We start from the raw sequence: 20,815 nt of genomic DNA on the forward strand, positions 1-20,815 counted from the left end.
AGGTCCTAGGTTCAAATCTGGCCTCAGACACTTCCCAGCTATGTGACCCTGGGCAAGTCACTTGACCCCCATTGCCTACCCTTACCAATCTTCCACCTATAAGTCAATACACAGAAGTTAAGGGTTTAAAATTAAAAACAAAAACAAAAACAAAACAAAAACACTGGTGTGAAAGATGAAAGGTCAGGACCAGGAGAGGGAATCAAAATGTTTGGGAATACACAGTTGATAATTATAACTCTGAATGTGAATGAGATAACTCGGCCATAAAACAGAAGCAAATAGCAGAGTGGATTAGATAACAAAAATCCTACCATATGTTGACTGTTGTCTACAAGAAACACACATGAGATAAGCAGACATACAAAGAGTAAAAATAAAAGGCTGGAGCAAAATCTATTGGGCTACAATGGAGAAAAAGAAGGCAGGAGTTGCAATCATGATTTCTGACAAAACCAAAGTAAAAATAGATCTGGTTAAAAGAAATAGGGAAGGTAATTACATCCTGATAAAAGGCAGTATAGACAAAAAAGAAATAGCAATATTCACATGTATGCACCAAAGGGTAGAGCATCTAAATTTCTAAAGGAGAAACTGGCATAGCTTAAGGAGGAAATAGATAATAAAATTACACTAGTATGAAACCTAAACCTTCCTCTATCAGATCTAGATAAATCAAACCAAAAAATAAGAAAGAGATAAGAAAGGTGAATGAAATACAAGAAAAATTAGATTTAATAGATATATGGAGAAAAATAAATAGGGATAAAAGGAGTACACCTTCTTTTCAGCAGCACATGGAACATTCACAAAGATTGGCCAGGTACTAGGGCATAGAAACATGGCAAACCAATGCAAAAAAGCACATATAATAAATGCAACCTTATCAGATTATAATGAAATAAAAATAGATATTAGCAAGGATACATGGAAAGACAAACCAAAAACGAATTGGAAATTAAATAATATTATTCTCCAAAATAAGTTATATTTAAAAAATCATATAAACAATTAATAATTTCATTGAAGACAATGAAAATGATAAGACTTTTTACCAAAACCTATGGGATGCAGCCAAAGCAGTAGTAAAGGGAAAATTTATATCATTGAGTGCATATATTAACAAATTAGGGAGGGCACAGGTTAATGAATTGGGCATGCAACTTAAAAAACTAGAAAGTGAACAAATTAAAAATCCCAGCGTGAAAACTAAATTAGAAATGCTGAAAAACCAAAGGAAATGAATAAGATCGAGAATAAAAGAACTATTGAATTAATAAATTAAACTAGAAGCTGGTACTTTGAAAAAACAAATAAAATGGACAAAGTACTGGTAAATCTAATAAAAAAGGAAAGAAGAAAACCAAATTAAGATCATCAAAGATGAAATGGGAAACCTCACCTCTAATGAAGAGGAAATTAAGGAAATCATTAAAAACTATTTTGCCAAATAGTATGGCAATAAATATAGCAATCTAGGTGATAAGGATGAATATTTACAAAAATGTAAATTGCCTAGATTAACAGCAGAAGAAATAGAATACTTAAATAATCCAATATCAGAAAAAGAAATTGAACAAGTCATCAAAGAACTCCCTAAGAAAAAATAGCTATGGCCTGATGGATTCACAAGTGAATTCTATCAAACTTTCAAAGACCAACTAATCCCAATACTATACAAATTATTTGACATAATAAATGAAGATGGAGTTCTACTAAACTTCTTTCATGCCACTAATATGGTACTGATTCCAAAGACAGGCAGACCAAAAACAGGGAAAGAAAACTACAGACCAATCTCCCTAATGAACATAGATGCAAAAATCTTAAATAGAATACTAGCAAAAAGATTCCAGGGAGTCTGCCCAGTGTCTGGTAAGGAAGTGTCAGAGTAGGTTCGTCTGTCCTTCAGTCCAGCTAACCAGGTTCCCAGTTCAGAGTTTCGTGACTTCCTGAGTTCCCCTCAAAGGTGTGAAAAGATGGCATTTGTGAAGAGTGGTTGGCTGCTTCGACAAAGCACAATTTTGAAATGTGGAAAAAAACTGGTTTGATTTGTGGTCAGATGGACACCTCATCTATTATGATGACCAGACAAGGCAGAATATAGAAGATAAGATTCCCATGTTGGTGGACTGCATCAATATCCGAATGGGAAATGAATGCCAAGATTTTCATCCTCCTGAGGGCAAACCAAAAGACCAAATACTACAAATTGTTTGACAAGATGGGAAAACTGTCAATCTTTGTGCAGAAAGTGCTGATGATTGTTTGGCCTGGCAATTTGCACTCCAGGATGCCAGGACAAATACAGGCTATGTTGGCTCAGAAGTCATGTATGATGAGTCTGCAGTTGCTTCATCTCCTCCTCCTTACACAGCTTATGCCACACCATCCCCTGAGGTATTTTGGCTATGGTCACTACAATGGCACATACTCTCCAGGAACTCAGGTCATCTATGCTGCTAATGGACAGGCTTATGCAGTACCATATCAATATCCATATCCAGGACCTTATGGACAGCAGCCTGCCAACCATGTCATCATTAGGGAGCGTTATTGGGACAACAATGGAGACCTGGCTCTGGGCATGCTGGCTGGAGCAGCCACTGGCATGGCCTTGGGATCTTTGTTCTGGGTCTTCTAAGTTTCTCTAGATCTTTGTATTTGTAGCTTCCAAAACCTTTATTTATTTTCTGTGTGTAACAATAATATATTTTGCAAGGTATTCCTGTTTTACTGTAAAGATTTTTAAAGATAGTTACAATAATACTTTTTAAATAGTGACATTTTAATTATAATTAGTATGAATTTCACAAGGCAGGATTGTAAGCATGCTGTTCAATTGAAATACAAATTAAAAGGTTACTTGATCATTTCAAGAGCTCTTTATATGGTTGTATAAGAAGGACTTATTTATGAGCTCATTCATTTTGAAGAACATTATCACTGTAGCATTAAATGCAGAGCATAAGAGATATAGCTTTGTCATCCATGTTAGAAGCTTGCTGCTCATATAATGATCCTCAAATAGGTGATTATTTCTGGCAAGGAAAAACCCAATTAATCCAATTGCTAACTCAACTTAAGAATTAACCATGGAATGGTCTGGATGTTGGCATTGGCATGGCAGGTAGTAAACTATGCATGATAAAGCAATATAGACTTTTTGCACTACACACTCCAAAGAATAGTCCCCAAGGCAGCAGTGACACTCCATATACCTCTATAGTAGGCCCTGTAGTTATCCAGTGGTGCTTATTTTCTCTGTTGTGAATGGATTCATTGAATCTTAAGAGACTGGAATTGGTAAAATTTTTTGTAGAGAGCTTCCAATCAGGGCAACTATTGTATAGCATAGACTGAAACCCTATAGTTCTCTGACACAGTTCTCAACCATGGAGAGTTGTAAAAGCAGTTCAGAGGCTGAAGTGATTAGGGTTTTTGTTTTGTTTGTTTGTTTTTTGAAGTTGGTACTATCCATACATTTAAAAGATGACAGACATGGCTTTTGCATTCTTAATTTTTATTTAACATGGTGAAAACAGATTCAAAGGCCTGACCTCCACTGAATACATTTTTTTATTGTGTATCTGAACCATCTCCTCTTCTCTCACCTTGTTTTGAAAATGAATACAAAGGGTTATAAGTAGTGCCTTTGGTTTCATTGGCTGGCCTGCTACAGAATAATATTCTAAGGGTGGAATAGGCTAAAGGCATTTGTAGCCATTAAAAGTAACGAGTAAGAATTAAAATCAAATTCAGGGTTATTAATATGAGTGTTGACTTACTGATCATTTTGTAGAGTTTTGAGATAGGTGAGAGGATGAGGCTAATGGGAAGAATTAATAACAGGAGAAAATTATTGTAGAAATTAGGAAAGGGGTCTGTGTATAAATGGAGATTTTGAACCTTGGACTGCATCCTCCAGAAGTCCCTTAGTATTTCCCCAAATTCCCTTTAATCTCTCCTGCGCCTCCACATTTGTGTGGTCATGTTATTGTTTTATAAGTTCTGTAGCTCCTCCCTCTTCCTCTTCTTCATGAGCATGGTGGAGTTAGTTTAGAACCTTTTCACTCTAGTTTTTTAATGTTAGTTTATTATTAATAAAAACTATTAAATATATCTTAGTTACTGAATATTAATTTTAATCTCTACATCTGCCTGAGCACATATGCAGCAAAATCTCTCTATATATATTCAGTAAACAGATAGTTGATTTAATCTATTTCATCTAGGTTTCCACTTAATTTTTTTTTGCCAACAACCTTTAATATACATCAAAAATGTGTGCACTCTTCAATTTCAGTTTAATTTTTGTGATAAAACTGTTAGGAGAGTTAGTCTCATCCTCCTGGATAATATAATCTTTTTTCATGGACCATTTGATAAAATTTGCTTTCCTTTACTTGAAAAAGCAAAATGTTTTATCCTACAAACATATACTTATTTGAATATGAGAAGGCAATTGTAGGTAAAGAAAGACCCAGGGACAAAATGAAGTGTACATTGTTAGTGAGCAGACATTCCAGAATTTGTAATGGTAGAATTGCGCTATACTTAGACTATATCTGTTTTTTTGTTTGTTTCTTGTATTTTCTGTAGTTTGGGCATTTTTGCTGCTTCCTATCCTTTTAATTGCATTTTACTTGAAGTATACTAGTTAAGAAAACTATATTTAAGGAGTCAGGGAAATTGGATGAGAGCCATGTTTGTATTATTAAATTAACTTAAGATTGTCTTAGGTTTTTTAAAAGGTTGCTCTGTGCAAAAGATGCTATTTTCCATTTCTTTGAAAGACACAAAGTTGATGATTATTACCTCTGATGACTAAGCATAATTATATTGTGTATGTAATGTAATTTAATATACATTTAGATAGCAATTGTATTCGACCAAATAGACTGGCACATTTGTTTTCTTTAATTCTCTCCCAAAGCTAACAATGTGTGGAAAAAATGAGAACATGCTTCTTTGGAACTAAAAAAAAAAAGATTCCAGGAAGTGGTTATGTGTGTTAACCATCATGATCAGGTGGCATTTATACCAGGAATGCAAGGATGGTTCAATATTAGGAAAACCATCCACATATTTGACCATATCAACAAGTTAACAAAAAAAATCACATGATTATCACAATAGATGCCAAAAAAGCCTATTGAAAACACTAGAAAGTATAGACATAGAAAGATCTTTCCTAAAAATAATAAACAGTATATATCTAAAACCATCAACAAGCATCATATGCAATGGGAAGAAATTAGGAGCCTTCCCAATAAGATCACGAGTGAAACAAGGATACCCATTATCACCTCTATTATCTGATATTGTACTAGAAACACTACCAGTAGCAATTAGAGAATAAAAAGAAATTAAAGGTATTAAAATAGGCAATGAGACTAAGCTATCACTCTTTGCAGATGGTCTACTTAAAAAATCCTAGAGAATCAACTAAAAAGCTAGTGGAAATAATGAACAACTTTAGCAAAGTTGCAGGATACAAAATGAATGCTCATAAATTATCAGCATTTCTATATATTTCCAATACATCACAGCAACAAAAGTTAGAAAGAGAAATACCATTTAAAATCACCCTAGACAATATGAAATACTTGGGAATCTATATACCAAAGCAAACACAGGAATTATACGAACACAACTTCAAAACACTTTACAAACAATTAAAACTAGATCTAAATAACTGGAAAATCATTGACAACTCATGGGTAGGATGAGCTAACATAATAAAAATGACCATCCTACCCAAATTATTTTCTTCATTTAGTGCCATACCTATCAAACTTCCAAGAAACTTTTTACTGAATGAGAAAAACTATAATAAAGTTCATTTGGAAAAACAAATGATCAAGAATATCAAGGGAAATATTGAAAAAATAGGTTGTAAGGGAAGGTGGCCTAGCAGTACCAGATATTAAACTATACTATAAAGCAGTGGTCATCAAAACAATATGGTACTGGCTAAGAGACAGAAGGGAGGATCAGTGGAATAGATCAGTGGAATAGAGGCGTAAGTGACCTCAGCAAGACAGTCTATGATAAACCCAAGGAGCCTAACTTTTGGGACAAAAATCCAGCATTTGACAAAAACTGTTGGGAAAATTGGAAAACAATATGGGAGAGATTAATCTTAGATCAACCTCTCACACCCTACACCAAGATAAATCCAGAATGGGTGAATGACTTGAATGTAAAGAATGAAACTAGGTGAACACAAAATAGTATACTTGTCAGATCTCTGGGAAAGGAAAGATTTTAAAACCAAGCAAGGGTTAGAAAAAATTACAAAATATAAAATAAATAATTTTGATTACAATAAATTAAAAAGGTTTTGTAGAAACAAAAACAATGCAACCAAAATCAGAAAAGGGAAACAACAAAGTGGGGAAAATCTTTATAACAAAAAATTATGACAAAAGTCTAATTACTCAAATATACAAGGAACTAAATCAATTGTACAAAAACCATTCCCCAATCAATAAATAGGCAAGAGATGTGAATAGGTAATTTTCAGATAAAGAAATCAAAACTATTAATAAGCACATGAGAAAGTGTTTTAAATTTCTAATAATTAGAGAAATGCAAATCCAAAGAGCTCAGAGGTACCACCTCACACCTAGCAGATTGGCTAAAATGACAGCAGGGGAGAGTAATGAATGCTGGAGGGGATGTGGCAAAATTGGGACGTTAATGCACAGCTGGTGGAGTTGTTAACTGATCCAATCATTCTGGATGGCAATTTGGAACTATGCCCAAAGAGTGCTAAAAGATTGCCTGCACTTTCTTACAGCCATATCGTTGCTGGGTTTGTAACCCCAAAGAGATCATAGTGAAAAAGACTTGTACAAAAATATTTATAGCTGCACTCTTTGTGGTGGCAAAAAACTGGAAAACAAAGGTAGGCCCACTGATTGGGGAATGGTTGAACAAATTGTGGTATCTGATGGTGATGGAATACTATGGTGCTCAAAGGAATAATAAACTTTAGGAATTCCATGTGAACTGGAAAGAGCTCCAGGAATTGATGCAGAGTGAAAGGAGCAGAACCAGGAGAACATTGTACACAGAGACTGATACACTGTGGTAAAATCGAATGTAATGGACTTCTCTACTAGCAGTAATGCAATGATCCAGGACAGTTCTGAGGGATTTATGATAAAGAACACTATCCACATTCAGAGGAAGAACTACAGGAGTAGAAACACAGAAGATAAACAACTTTTAGAACACATGGGTTGATGCGGACATGATTTGGGATGAAGATTCTTAAATGACCACCCTACTGCAATTATCAATAATATGAAAATAGGTCTTGATCAATGACTCTTGAAGAAACAAGTGGAAATGTTCTTTTGGTTACAGGGTTGGGGGTGGGGAGAGGGTTGGTGGTGTACAGGGGAAGAGTAAGAACATGAATCATGTAAGCATGGGAAAATTTTTTTCTAAAAAATAAAATTAAAAAACAAAAGCAAAAATAAACAACAATATGAAATTCAGAAAAATCCAACAGAGTAGGTAAAGTAGGAACAAATACACAAGAAATTGATGTTATCTTGCTAAAATTCCCAAACAGTTCTGTTTTAATGTTTCCCAGGACCAGGGCCAGGATAGAGATGGGAAATCTAATAGAAATTACTAGTATGTAGGGGCTAGGGTCGTACACAGTTGGGTATGTTTTTGTCTTTCTCAATAGTAGCATTATTTGTTAAGATATTAGGAGAATTAAAAAATTAAATTAAGATACAGTCTGCAGAGAATTTTAATTAAAACAGTATGTTTTAGCAAAATAGTTTCCCAGTGTCTCCCTTTTGATTAGATCTATTTTGTCTTTTGCTTTCTTATAGGTCATGATTGCTACCCTGATACTTTTTAACCTCTGATGAAGTATAATAAATTCTGCTCTAGCCCCTTATTTTCACTCAGGATTACTCTGTTTCAAGTGTAACACTTATGAACAGCTGGGTAGCTCAGTGGATTGAGAGTCAGGCCTAGAGACGGGAGGTCCTAGGTTCAAATCCAGCCTCAGACACTTCCCAGCTGTGTGTCCCTGGGCAAGTCACTTGACCCCCATTGCCAACCCTTACCACTCTTCCACCTAGGAGCCAATATACAGAAGTTAAGGGTTTAAAAAAATAAATCAAATGTAACACTTATAAACAACATCTTGTTAAATTCCATTTCTTAATCCATTCTGTTATATGTTTCCATTATATACTTGTCATTCACATTGATAGTTATGATTATTAGCTCTGTATTTCTTTCCACTCTATTTTCCTCTTTTTATACTTCTCTCTCTTTTTCTCCTGCTTCTCCTCAAAATTTTACTTTCCTTCTGAATCCCTCCTTTCTTTCAGTTCCTTCCTTTCTCTTCTACCTTTCCCCACTTTCTTCCCTGTTGGGTAAGGTAGATTTCCATTCTCAGCCTAGTGTATTTTATTCCCTCTTTGAGCCAATTCTGATGACTGTAAGGTTCAAGCGTTGCCTGCCACTCTCCTTTTCCCTCTCCATTACAAAAGATATTCCTTATGGGTTACTTTTATGTGAGATAATTTCCATGACCATATTTATGTCACAAAAGGAATTTGGTGGGATTCTTTCTTCACTTATTTTTAAGAAATCCTTCCCTTCTATCTTAGACTCAATACTAGGTATTGTTTCCAAGATAGATGAGAAGTAAAAGCTATGCAATGGGGGTTAAGTGACTTGCCCAGGGTCAGACAGCCAGGAAGTGTCTGAGGCCAGATTTGAACCCTGGTCTTCCTGACTCTAGGTCCTGCTAACCACTCAGAACCTAACTGCTCCTCATTGCTGATATGTTTTAGATAATTTATATAACATTGAAATTCATTGTTCCTTTAGTGTTATAATTCACTGCTAAATTGATCTGATTCTGGAGATTTTTTCATAGGGAGCTTATTTGTGGTTTCTTCAATGTCTTTTTCTAAGATCAAATTATTAAAGTAATCTATTTTTAATTCTGTCAATCTGAGCAATTCATAATTTTATAAGTCTTCATCCATTTCACTTACATTTCTGTTTTGCTGGTATATAATTGGTCAAAATAAGTCCTCAGAATTTCTTTAATTTCAACTTCATTGGTAACTCATACACCCTTTTCTTTTTTGCTATTGGAATTTTCTTTTTTTCCTTTCATTAATCAAATTAACCAAAGTTTTAAGTATTTTACTTTTTTATTTTAAAAACAGATTCTAGTTTTATTTAATTCCTTTTTTTTACTTTTGATTTTATTAAACTCTCTTTTGATTTTCAGGATTTCCATGTTTGTGTTTAATTGGAGATTTTCTGATCTTTCCAGGAAACTGAAGTCAATTGTATCCACAGACTAGCCTAAAGAAGTTAAGATGCCCTAGGCCACACTAGGAGTCAACTGCTACTCTCTGAAACTTCTTGGAGTAATAAGCCAGAGTTCTTTCTGTCCTGTGCCACCTAGGTTGTGCCACCTAGAGGACATAAGGAAACCTATAGCAATAAAGGATGATCTGAGGCCAGGGATGATTGAGCCAATCTGATTTGTATCTGATCAAAATTGGGCAAATGTTAGAGCCCAACCTCACCCATGAAGGGATTGGGTTGGGTGGGAGCCTGTTTAAGGTTCTCAGCACTGTTGCAGAGTCAATCTAGGAATTCTGTTCAGTTTAGTTCTCTAAAGGATCCCAAATCATTCTTGGACCAGAAATGATCAAGGAGTCAAGTCTATCAAAACTGGATCCCTTTTGGCCTGTGTAGTCAAGAAAGTCCCTGGAGCTGTTTCCTTGAGCTACATCTGCTAACTGTTCTCCATCTCTCTTTGAATTTATCTCCAGCCTGCCTCCTTCTTCCCTTTGCTGCTTCTCCATTCTTTGAGTCTCTGTATTCCTAGATCTTATCTCTTTTATTTTGGGGCTAGAAAAGTCTAGGTCTAGCACATCTTCTCCTAAAAATGGAGAAGTAAAAACTGTTTCCTAGAGAAAAACATTGAAAAGAAAAGGAGGAGCAATGAATAACCCGGAAAAGAAGAACATTGAGATCCAAGGTACTAAATACTATGAAACACAAGCTTGGGGAAGGGAGGGAGACCAGGCCCCTAGAGAAGGCGAAGGAATAGAGGAATAGTCTTGATTTCTCTCCCACATTTTGGGAGACAGACTAGAAGAAAGGAGAGTAAGAGGCAGATCAATCTTACTCTCCAATCTTTCTGATTAAAAAAAATATTAGTTTCCAATCAGAGTCACTGCTACCAGGATTCCATTCATGATTCCATCTCCTTCTGAAAAAGAAGTCATGACCTCCTTTAAGAGTTTATCTGTGGAGGCAGCTGGGTTTCTCAGTGGATTGAGAGCCAGGCCTAGAGAGAGGAATTCCTGGATTAAAATCTGGCCTCAGACACTTTGTAGCTGTGTGACCCTAAGCTAGTAATTTAACTCACATTGCCTAGCCCTTCTGCCTTGGAACTAATACATAGTGTTGATTCTAATGCAAAAGGTAAGAGTTTAAAAAAAAAAAGAGTTGATCTGTGGTGGAGAGACAAGAAAAAAAGAGGGGGCTGGAATGTTGCTGATAGGAGAAAAAAGATTAGCAAAACCAAGATATAGGCCCTATCTGATCATTATAACCCATTGAGCGTCCTTTGGCAGGGTCATAGAGCCCATTTTAACTCTACCAGTCCATGGAATAAAGTCTTCTCTCCCACTCAAGTCTTCTATTCTTTGGGCTAAGCATCTCTAGTGTTTTCTAATGGTCCTTCAATTAAATATGTGTGTAATCATGTCTCTTCTCTGCTCATGACTCCTGATTGCCTAAAGAGTGTCTTTCAGTGTTCTTAGTCTGGCAATAAACCTTAGCTCTTCACAAAATTGTACAAGACCTTTCAGATACTTCTGGCCCTGCATTGTCTGCTCAGTCAGCATGTATCTATCTACCATTGTTAGTCAGACACACACACCGTACTTTCCCTCCTCTGAATTTTTGTTCAGGCTATGTTTGGGTTTTATAATGAGCTTTTATAGATGGTCTAATTAAGCTGTCCTTAGATTTGTGACCTTCCTGGCCAGTCCCACTTGGCTTTACCAGATACAAGTGGGAGGTTCACTCTTCTTCACCAAAAATGCCCAACAGGGTCCCAGGGAGGGAGTGAAGGATCTACCAAAATAACAATAAGGAAGGTCAAGGAAGCTAAAATATTTCTAACTTATTCATTCCACTTTGGAAATGAATGCTAAGACAACTGGCGAAGGATGACCCAAGAAAGAAGTCTGGCGAGCCTACTGGATGTGCTCAGAGATTGTTTGGAGACACATACCTCTTTCAGTAGCAAAGCCACTTAGAGATAAGGAAAGAGCTCTCCTTGGGCCATAAAGGCTCAGGGAAAATTAGTCCCCATTGGCTTAGCATAAGAACATATCTAAGCTTGAAGATCTGAGCTTGAAGATCACCTTCAACATTCTCATTCTCATTTTGTAGGGCAGGAAACTCTTAAGAAAAGGGGAGAGCAAAAAGAAGGAACTTCCAGAATCTTCTCTAAATGGGTATGAACTGCCCCTTGGGGCAAAACACAGTCATAGGCATGAGAGATATTATTGTGGGTTCAAAATCTCTAGACTGGAACCAGGTCTCTCCTGATTCTTATTCTGAGGCTCTTCCTTTTGTACCCTACTAACTGATATATTCCCACTCTTTGCCTTTCCTTTCCTTTTCTTTCCTCTTCAGAGTTAAAGTAATGTTTCTCTTTCTGAGCACAATCTCACCGTGATCTGTCCCTAGTCCATCCTCTCCAGTCTCCAACAATATGCTCAACAAGGTGTGGAGATAAGCAACCCTGGCTTCTTTGAATACAGGCCAAGGAAACAAAATCTCCATAGTCATCCCAGGCTAGGAAGGCCTCAAGTACAAGCACAAGTGCTGGATTAAGGGGTCTGTCATCCCCAGACCAGCTTGCCTCAGCCCAGAATGATTGAGCACCAGGGGCTTGGGATCCATGTGAATGTCTTTGTCAGCCACAGGAAATGAAGATGAACTCTTTCTAAGACCTGGAGAAGTTGTGATCTGCACCAGAGAAAGGGCTGTCCTTGCCATTGAACGCACAGGTTCTTGGTCTCTGGCCTCCAGCCTTGCCAAGGTCTTAGAGAGGCTACTTCCAAACCAGTTCTTTGGTTATAAGGTAAGAAAAAGAACCAACACAGTCTTTTCTGTCTTTTTTCTATACAGGGCCACTATCCAGACCTACCATCATCAGCTCCATCATGGCCCCAGTGGAGAACAGGGACACTGTCACATTGACATGTCAGGCTACGGGTGTAATAGTCATGTACCGGTGGTTCATAAACCAACGTCACCCAGCTGGTGGCAGGATAAATGTGTCCCCGGATAACAGGACACTCACCATACACACTGTCACAAGGGAAGACAAAGGACCTTATGTGTGTGAAGTCAGGAACCCATTTACTAGCAATAGGAATGATCCATACACACTGAATGTTACCTGTGAGTAAATTTGTTCTTCCTATATGGTGCATAATTATAGCCTTGTGGTATGTTCACAGAGTTCAGCCTTATTCTGTCACTTCTCTGAGTGCTAAAGATCTCAGCTCTGAGGTTCCCATCCCCTTTGATGTTTAGGGAGCTCAGATTGGCCTTGTCATGCTTTCTGGTGGAGGGTGGCCAGACATGGTGCTGAACTGGGGAAAGCCCTAAGATCTTCCAAGTTCAGATCCAAACTCTTAAAATAGAGGAAGAGCTGTGAATTTCCCAGCTCAAAGGAGGACCAGGGGACACAGTGGTCTCTGATAATGGGTTACAGAATAGGAGATGCCCTTCTTTCTGCCATAATCTCAATATGGAATTCTTTTCTTTTCTCCAGATGGCCCAGAAACCCCCACAATTGTGACTACAGCTGATCATTACAATGTAGGGGAACGTATTAAGTTGATCTGTTCTGCTGTATCTAACCCACCTGCCCAATTCACTTGGATTCTCAATGGAAAAAAGTTGAGCAACTCAGCTACATTCTCTGCTACTGCAAACACGAATCACACTGGAACCTATACCTGTCATACATCTAACTCAATTACTGGCTTGAATAACACCAAAGAAAAGAGTCTTATTATCTATGGTGAGTAGCTGGATTGTGTCCCCAACTTTTTGTTCTGTTCTCTCCTTCCCTGGCATCAGAGAAACAGAGATAAGTGACATTCTACGCTCCTGGTCCCATGGGACAATGTTTTGTGGTGGAAGGAGCCCTGAGCTCAGAATCATGAAACTTGGATAGAATCCTTCCTTTCCTGTCTACTCTGTCTACTATCTGTGTGGTGTGTCTACTCCTTTCCCAGCCTCAGTTTCTTCTTCTGGAAAAATGGATAATCTTTTGCTCTGTATATAATAGGATTCTATGTGAAGAAAGTCCTTTTTACATGGTAGGCACAAAAAATCATTTGAATTGTTGTCATCATCATTGTTGTTGATATTGGATGGTTCTCTTCTGTCCCAGCAACATACAACCTTCTTTGTCTCCCAACTTCTAGGACTGCAGCTTCAATGACTGCCTCATACTCTCTCCCTTGGTCTTTCCTTCAGTCCATTTCACTTGGTGCTGTTTCTTCACAGGATGTTTCTAGTCTTGGTTGGAGTATCAGCTATGATCATGTAATGGGGCTCACCCCTGATCCCTTTTTACAGGGAAATTCTGGAGATGGAAAGGAGAATTTCAACTTTGTCTCCTTTCACACACAGATATACACTATTGCACCTATATTTTTCCATTTTGTTATATAAAATGTCACATGGAAGCATGGCTGCTATGAAACCTGGTTCTTATCCATGTAAAGGGAAGATTGGCTTTAGCATCCTGTGACTGAGTCCACAGTATAATCCCTGCTGCCCAATTAATTCACTGGACTGGCTCTCTTAAGTACAGATGACAGACCATCCACACCCCTAATGACACTAGTGTGCAGCAGGACCAGAGAGAGATCATCTCTGGCCTTAGTTTCCTTTCATTTCATGGAGCTTTATTCTTACAAACCTTAGGGGTATCCCAACTTCCTGTCCCTGACTCCGGGGACTTTCTGAATGGAGAGCAGGGTGAAGAGATAGAAAGTGAAGTGGGGAAGTAAACTTGGGAAAGTCAGACTCCAACAGGATATACCTCAGAGGAGGGATGATTTTTTGTTGACCTAAGCCTGTACTTAAGGGTCCCTAAGGCCCACATTTTAATGTAGCATTTAAATTATCTGTGCATTACTGTATTTTCATTTGTTAATATTTCCCAATTATCTTTTCATCTGGTTCAGACTTCATCTGGGAGTGTTTTAGGCTATGTATTTGACACCTGTGGTCTGAATGAACTTTTTCTTAATTTAAATTTTTCCAATTAACCAAAATCTATTTTCTCTCCACCTTCTCACCCATCCCACTAAAGAATATCCTTGATACAAGTATGGACAATTAAGGAAATCTAATTCTCATGTTCAAAAATATCTGTTGCAATATCCACCCTGAGTCCAAACTATTTCTGAAGTGAGGCAGCTGATTTATAGGAAGTATGTAGCTTTTTGTAGGAAGTGAGTACCTTATTTCATCATGGGTCTTCCACAATCCTGGTTGAGCACTGCATTGATCCAAAGTCCTAAGTCTTGTTTGCCTTTAGAACATTATCTTTATTTTATAAATTACCCTCTTTGTTCTATTCACTCCATTCTGCATCAGTTCATATAAATCTAATGTTTCTGTTCTTGAATTCATTCTGTTCGCTATTCCTATCAATAACTTCGATCAAATTAAATAATTTATGTAAAGAGCTTTGTAAATGGTGATCATTATTGTTTTAATGATTCTACAGACAGAAAGAAAGCTTAATTTTGAATCTTGAAACAAAAGAGTGAAAGAAAAAACTGGAAGGAAAATAATGGAAGGCATGAAGCAGTTAGGATCCAGAAGTAGCTCTGCAAGCTGGCACAGTAGATGGAATGTAATAAGATGAATGTCATTGGGAAGTGCTATCAAGTCCTACCCTTGAGTACAAAAAATGGGGCAGTGAGTGGTTACTATGCCATAGGAAAACAAGGTGAAATAACAAGGGATGGTTGATTTAAAAAAGGGGAAATTGGAGACAGACTTTAATGCCAAGATTGCTTAAAGAGACCTTGGAGATGTCTCAGACAACCACCAACTTAATATCAGTTGGTAGGGAAATAGAGAAGTTGAAAAATTGAATGCAATCTTTTTTTTGTTTTTAAACTCTTACTTTCCACCTTAGAATCAATAGTATGCAATGTGGGTTAAATGACTTGCCCAGGATCATACAGCTAGGAAATGTCTGAGGCCAGATTTGGACCCAAAACCTCCCATCTCTAAGCCTTGCTCTCAATCCACTGAGCTATCTAGCTGCCTCACTAATGCAGTCTTAAGAGAAGCATTTCCACTTCCAAGAATAATGATGTAAATGTCTTTCTATACTCTCAGATGGCACTTAAAATGTTGTATTTGGTTCTAGGTGACACAATTTACTAGGAGCATCAATACGCTGGACAGTGTTCAAGCAGATTGGTGAGGGGTCTGGAGTCCCTGAATATCATTTGAGGGAACTCTGTATATTAGCCAAAGAAAGAGAAAGCTTTGAGGAGACACATGCTAGCAATTTTCTGGACCTGTATCGGGAAGGGAAATTGGAAGTTTTCTGTCTGCCCTCAGAGGGCTGAACTAGAATCATAAAGTCAAAAGGTGATGGGAAATAAAACCTTTTATGTAAGGAGAAATTCTTTAAGAAATCATTATTTAGAGGACTTTCAGGTTAAGATGGCTGAAGAGTAGAAGTAGGGAGCTTTATCTTTCCTAACCAACCCATATATGATACCTCAAAAGAACACAAAAACCAAATCCAGATGAACAAAGGGACCCTACAATAGGGTGCAGCAATCGATGGTATGTGGGATTTGGGCATTTTATACTATAAGATGGTGAAATAGCTACCACTAAAATGCGAGCTAATGAACCTCCCCCACCCAACCTACAGTGCCAGTCAGAGTCAATGCACAAGAGTTAGAGCAATCTTGGGGCATTCTAAGTTCTTGGCAGCTAACTGGGACTACTAGGGGCTTGCCTTGGAGAACAGGTAGACTTGAGACCCCAGGAGGCTAGAGAGAACAGTCCTTGGGAGCAGGAATTGAGTTGAGAGGGGCAGCTGACAGCATAAGATTAGCAGACAGCAGAAGCTGCACTGAGACTCATAAAGTAGCCTCAGCCATAAACTTCTCCAAAGGTCCACACATAGACTTCTGACTGAGAAGGAAAAACTAGCATAGTGATGTCAAGCAATGCCCAAGAAATAACCACCAGGAAGAACAAAAGAAAGGCACTGACACTTGATAATTTTTATGGAGAAAAATTTCTGACTGCAGAGCAGACAGCAGAGTTAAACAAACAAATAAACACAATAAAACCCTCCCAAAAAATGAAAATTGGTCACAAGCTCTTGAAGAGATCAAATCTGAGATCATGAGAAAGATGGAAGAGATTTGGCAAGAAAAGTGGGAAATACCTCAAAAGGAAATTAACATTTAAAAAGACACAATTGGAGAAATATGCCAAAAATCAAATGAAATGATAAGCAAATTGGAGACCCAAATTAAACAGGAAACCATGAAAAACAGAATAGACCAAATCAAAAAGGAAAATCAAAATATTATAACAGAAAACCAGTCTCTAAAGACCAGAATTGGGCAAATAGAAGCCAATGATCTCATAAGACTGTAAGAACTAATAAAGCAAAGTAAAAAAAAAATGACAAAATGGAAGGAAAAATTAAATATCTCAATAACAAGATGAGAGACCAGGAAAACAGGTCTAGAAGAGACAATTTGAGAATTATTGGTCTTCTGAAAAATCAGAAACAAACAGAAATCTGGACATCATACAACAAGAAATTATCCAAGGAAGATGCCCTGATGTTCTTGAACAAGAGGGCAAAATTGACATTGAAAGAATCCAAAGATCACCCTCTACACTAAATCCTCAAAAGACACTCCCAAGGAATATAAATGCCAAATTTAAGAGTTTCTAAGTTAAGGAGAAAATACTTCAAGAAGCCAGAAAGAGGCAATTCAGATATCAAGGAGCACCAATTAGGACTACACAGGATTTGGCAGCCTCCACACTAAAAGCCTACAAGGCTTGGAATGCGATATTCAGAAAGGCAAGAGAACATAACGATCAAAACTGACTATATACTTCCAGGGGAAAGTATGGGCATTCAACAAAATATAATATTTCCAGCATTTGTAAAGAAGAGACCAGAACTAAGCGGAAAGTTTGTGCCCAACCACAAAAATCAAGAGAAACATGAAAAGGTAAATAAGAAAGAGAGAGGAAAGGAAGAAAATTCTTTTTTTCTTTTTTAATTTGCTTCTTTAAGGGCTTCAATAAGATCAAATTATTTGTATTCCTATATGGGGAAATATTATATGTAATTCTCAAAAACTGTATTCATTATTAGAGTAATTAGAAGAATTATTCATAGGGAGAGATTGGAGTACTAAATGGTCTAGGATATGCAGAAAAAGAAAAGGGGGGAATAGAAGATCACACCAAGAGAAACTTGAATGAATAAGAAAAATAGGATAACCTATACCACATAAAGAGGTGCATGGAAAGGGGAGGGGATGGATTCAATTATAAGAAGGAGAGGAAGAGCATGTTAATAGGAAATACTTAAACATTACTCTCAGTGGAATCAACTCTGAGAAGGAAGAGCAGCTAGATCCATTGGGATATTGAATTCAATCTTACCCTATAGGAAAAGTCAGAAGGGTAAAACCAAGGAGGAGCGTAGTGTGGCAGGGAGTTCAAAATGGAGGGAAAGAGAGGAGGGAGAGAATTTAATAGGCCTTAAAATAATAAGAGGGTAACAAAAATGGAGGGGGCGGAAAGGGAAGTAAACTAAGGGAGAGGAAAAATGGACTGATTAAAACCAAACTACTGGTTTAAAAGGAAATAACGAAAGAAGACAGGCCAGAACTAGCAGAGGATAACAGGAGGATGGGGAAAACACAGCTGAAAACTATAACTCTGAATGTGATTGAGATGAACTCGCCCATAAAATGGAAGCAAATAGCAGAGTGGATTAGAAAACAAAATCCTACCATATGTGGTCTACAAAAAACACACATGAGGCAGGTGGACATACACGGGGAAAAGGTTAAAGGGTGGAGCAAAATCTATTGGGCTTCAATTGAGAAAAAGAAGGCAGGAATTGCAATTATGATATCTGACAAAGCCAAAGCAAAATAGGCCTGATTAAAAGAGAAAGGGAAGGTAATTACATCCTGAAAAAAGGCAGTATAGACAATGAGGAAATACCAGTACTCAACATGTATGCACCAAATGGTATAATATCCAAAATTCTAAAGGAGAAACTGGCAGAACTCAAGAAGGAAGTAGATAGTAAAACTATACTAGTGGGAGATCTAAATATTCCTCTTTCAGATCTAGATAAATCAAACCAAAAAATAAATAAGAAATAGGTAAAAGAGGTGAATGAAATCCTAGAAAAATTAGAGTTAATAGATATGTGGAGAAAAGTTAATAGGGGCAAAAAAGAATACAGCTTCTATTCAGCAGCACATGGTTCTGAAAGACTGATGTTATAAAGAAATGGGGGCTACTACTCTACTTCCTAGGGGATAGAGATAATGGGTGAGGATGGAAGCTATGTGCCTGTATTCCCCTAATTTGCTAGTTATGGGGGAACACCAAGGCCAATCACCCTTGCTGAGTGTTATAATTCCCCTTCTAAATAACAGTTGCCCAGGAAGGACCCAAATGGTCAGGTGCATGGGTAACCCTTTCAGGTCCCACCTGGGGTTGGATCAATTATTAATATTGGGCTCTGGTTAGCCTTGGATCACATTGTTCATCTGACTAAGTTTGCTTCCTCCCCAAGGGTCATGATATAATGACCACTCAGGAAGGTATTTATTGATTACTTTATCTGTGATCTTAAATAGGGAAAGGATAATCAGGAACAGATTGGGCATAGGAGACCCTGTCACACTAATATCTATGATCTATAATCCCTCAGGACTGTAGACTATTGACTCAGTAAAGCTGGAACTATTGTTCTTCACACTCCCTCTGGTTCAGCTTGGCCACTGCCAAATCAGAGAAAGTAGTCTCCTCTCTGTTGGTGTAGATGTATTGATGATTTCCTCTCAGGTTTCTTATTATCAGTTTGTGATATGTCAGCCTTGACAGCCTTCAGGAAGTATCCACCCTTAACCACCCTCTTCTTTCTCAGACCTCCCTTCCTCCCTTTCACCACCCGAGAACCCAGAGCCCTAAAAGTTATGATGATTCAGATGCCTAAGGATCTAGGGAGATTGAGAAAGAACCAATGACCAAAGGCCAGAAACCCAAAGATCAATGGTCAATGACCCCTCCCAGATGGCTGTTAAGGTTTTATACTCTCAGGTCAACCAACTTTGCCCCTGTCTCACGGCATCTGGGAACATTCTGATGTCTCCAACTGTCTCCCCTGTCAATCAAGGTGAGACTAATCTCTCTCAGAGTTTGAATATAACACTGACCATGTACTAGGGCATAGAAACATGGCAAACAAAGTAAATTCAATCAAACTTTCAAAGAACGACCAATCCCAATACTATACAAATTATTTGACATAATAAGCAAAGAAGGAGTTCTGCCAAATTCCTTTTTTGTCACAAACATGGTTCTGATCCAAAAGCCAGGTAGATCAAAAAGAGAGAAAGAAAACTACAGACCAATCTCCTTAATGAACATAGATGCAAAAATCTTAAATAGAATACTAGCAAAAAGACTCCACCAAGTGATCATGAGGGTTATTCATTATGATCAGGTGGGATTTACACCAGGAATGCAAGGATGGTTCAACATTAGGAAAACCATTCACATAATTGACCAAAACAAGCAAAACAACAAAAATCACAAGAGTATCTCAATAAATGCTAAAAAAAAAGTCTTTGACAAAATACAACACCCATTCCTCTTGAAAACACTAAGTATAGGAATAGAAGGACCTTTTCTAAAAATTATAAACAGTATATATCTAAAACCATCAACTAGCATCATATGCAAGGAGGACAAATTAGAAGCATTCCCAATAAAATCAGGAGTGATACGAGGATGCCCATTATCGCCTCTAATATTTAACATTGTACTAGAAACACTAGAAATAGCAATTAGAGAAGAAAAAGAAATTGAAGGTATTAAAATAGGCAATGAGGAATAAGCTAGCACTCTGTGCAGATAATATGATGGTATACTTAAATAATCCTAGAGAATCAACTAAAAAGTTAGTGGAAATAATCAACAACTTTAGCAAAGATTCAGGATGCATAATAAATGCACATAAATCATCAGCATTTCTATATATTTACAACCCATCACAGCTGCAGGAGTTAAAAAGAGAAATTCCATTTAAAATCACTCTAGACAATATAAAATACTTAGTAATCTAGCTGCCAAGACAAACACAGGAATCATATGAACACAAATGCAAAACACTTTCCACACACTTAAAACTAGATCTAAACAATTGGAAAAACTTTGATTGCTCATGGATAGGATGAGCTAACATAATAAAAATTAAAATTCTACCCAAATTAATTTACTTATTTAGTGTCATACCTATAAAACTACCAAGAAACTTTTTCACTGAACTAGAAAGAAACACAACAAAATTTATTCGGAAGAACAAAGATGAAAAATATCAAAGGAAATAATGAAAAAATGAGAAGGAAGGTGGCTTAGCAATACCAGATCTTGAAATGCA

General features: G+C 37.2%; 1 protein-coding gene and 1 pseudogene across 1 annotated transcript in view; both read left to right on the top strand.

Annotated features, from left to right (window-relative positions):
- Positions 1–1,979: 1,979 nt before the first annotated feature.
- Positions 1,980–2,644, top strand: LOC123242952 (annotated as a pseudogene).
- Positions 2,645–10,011: 7,367 nt separating this feature from the next.
- Positions 10,012–20,815, top strand: part of LOC123240847 (carcinoembryonic antigen-related cell adhesion molecule 5-like) — a 40,578-nt gene continuing 29,774 nt past the window's right edge. Inside the window, exons 1-3 of the mRNA XM_044668561.1 lie at positions 10,012–10,048; positions 12,220–12,495; positions 12,872–13,123. Coding sequence (XP_044524496.1) covers positions 10,012–10,048; positions 12,220–12,495; positions 12,872–13,123 — 565 coding nt within the window. The remainder of the gene's footprint in view (positions 10,049–12,219; positions 12,496–12,871; positions 13,124–20,815) is intronic.

Source organism: Gracilinanus agilis, chromosome 3 (assembly GCF_016433145.1).
Source record: "Gracilinanus agilis isolate LMUSP501 chromosome 3, AgileGrace, whole genome shotgun sequence".
In the NCBI taxonomy this organism is placed as follows: domain Eukaryota; kingdom Metazoa; phylum Chordata; class Mammalia; order Didelphimorphia; family Didelphidae; genus Gracilinanus; species Gracilinanus agilis.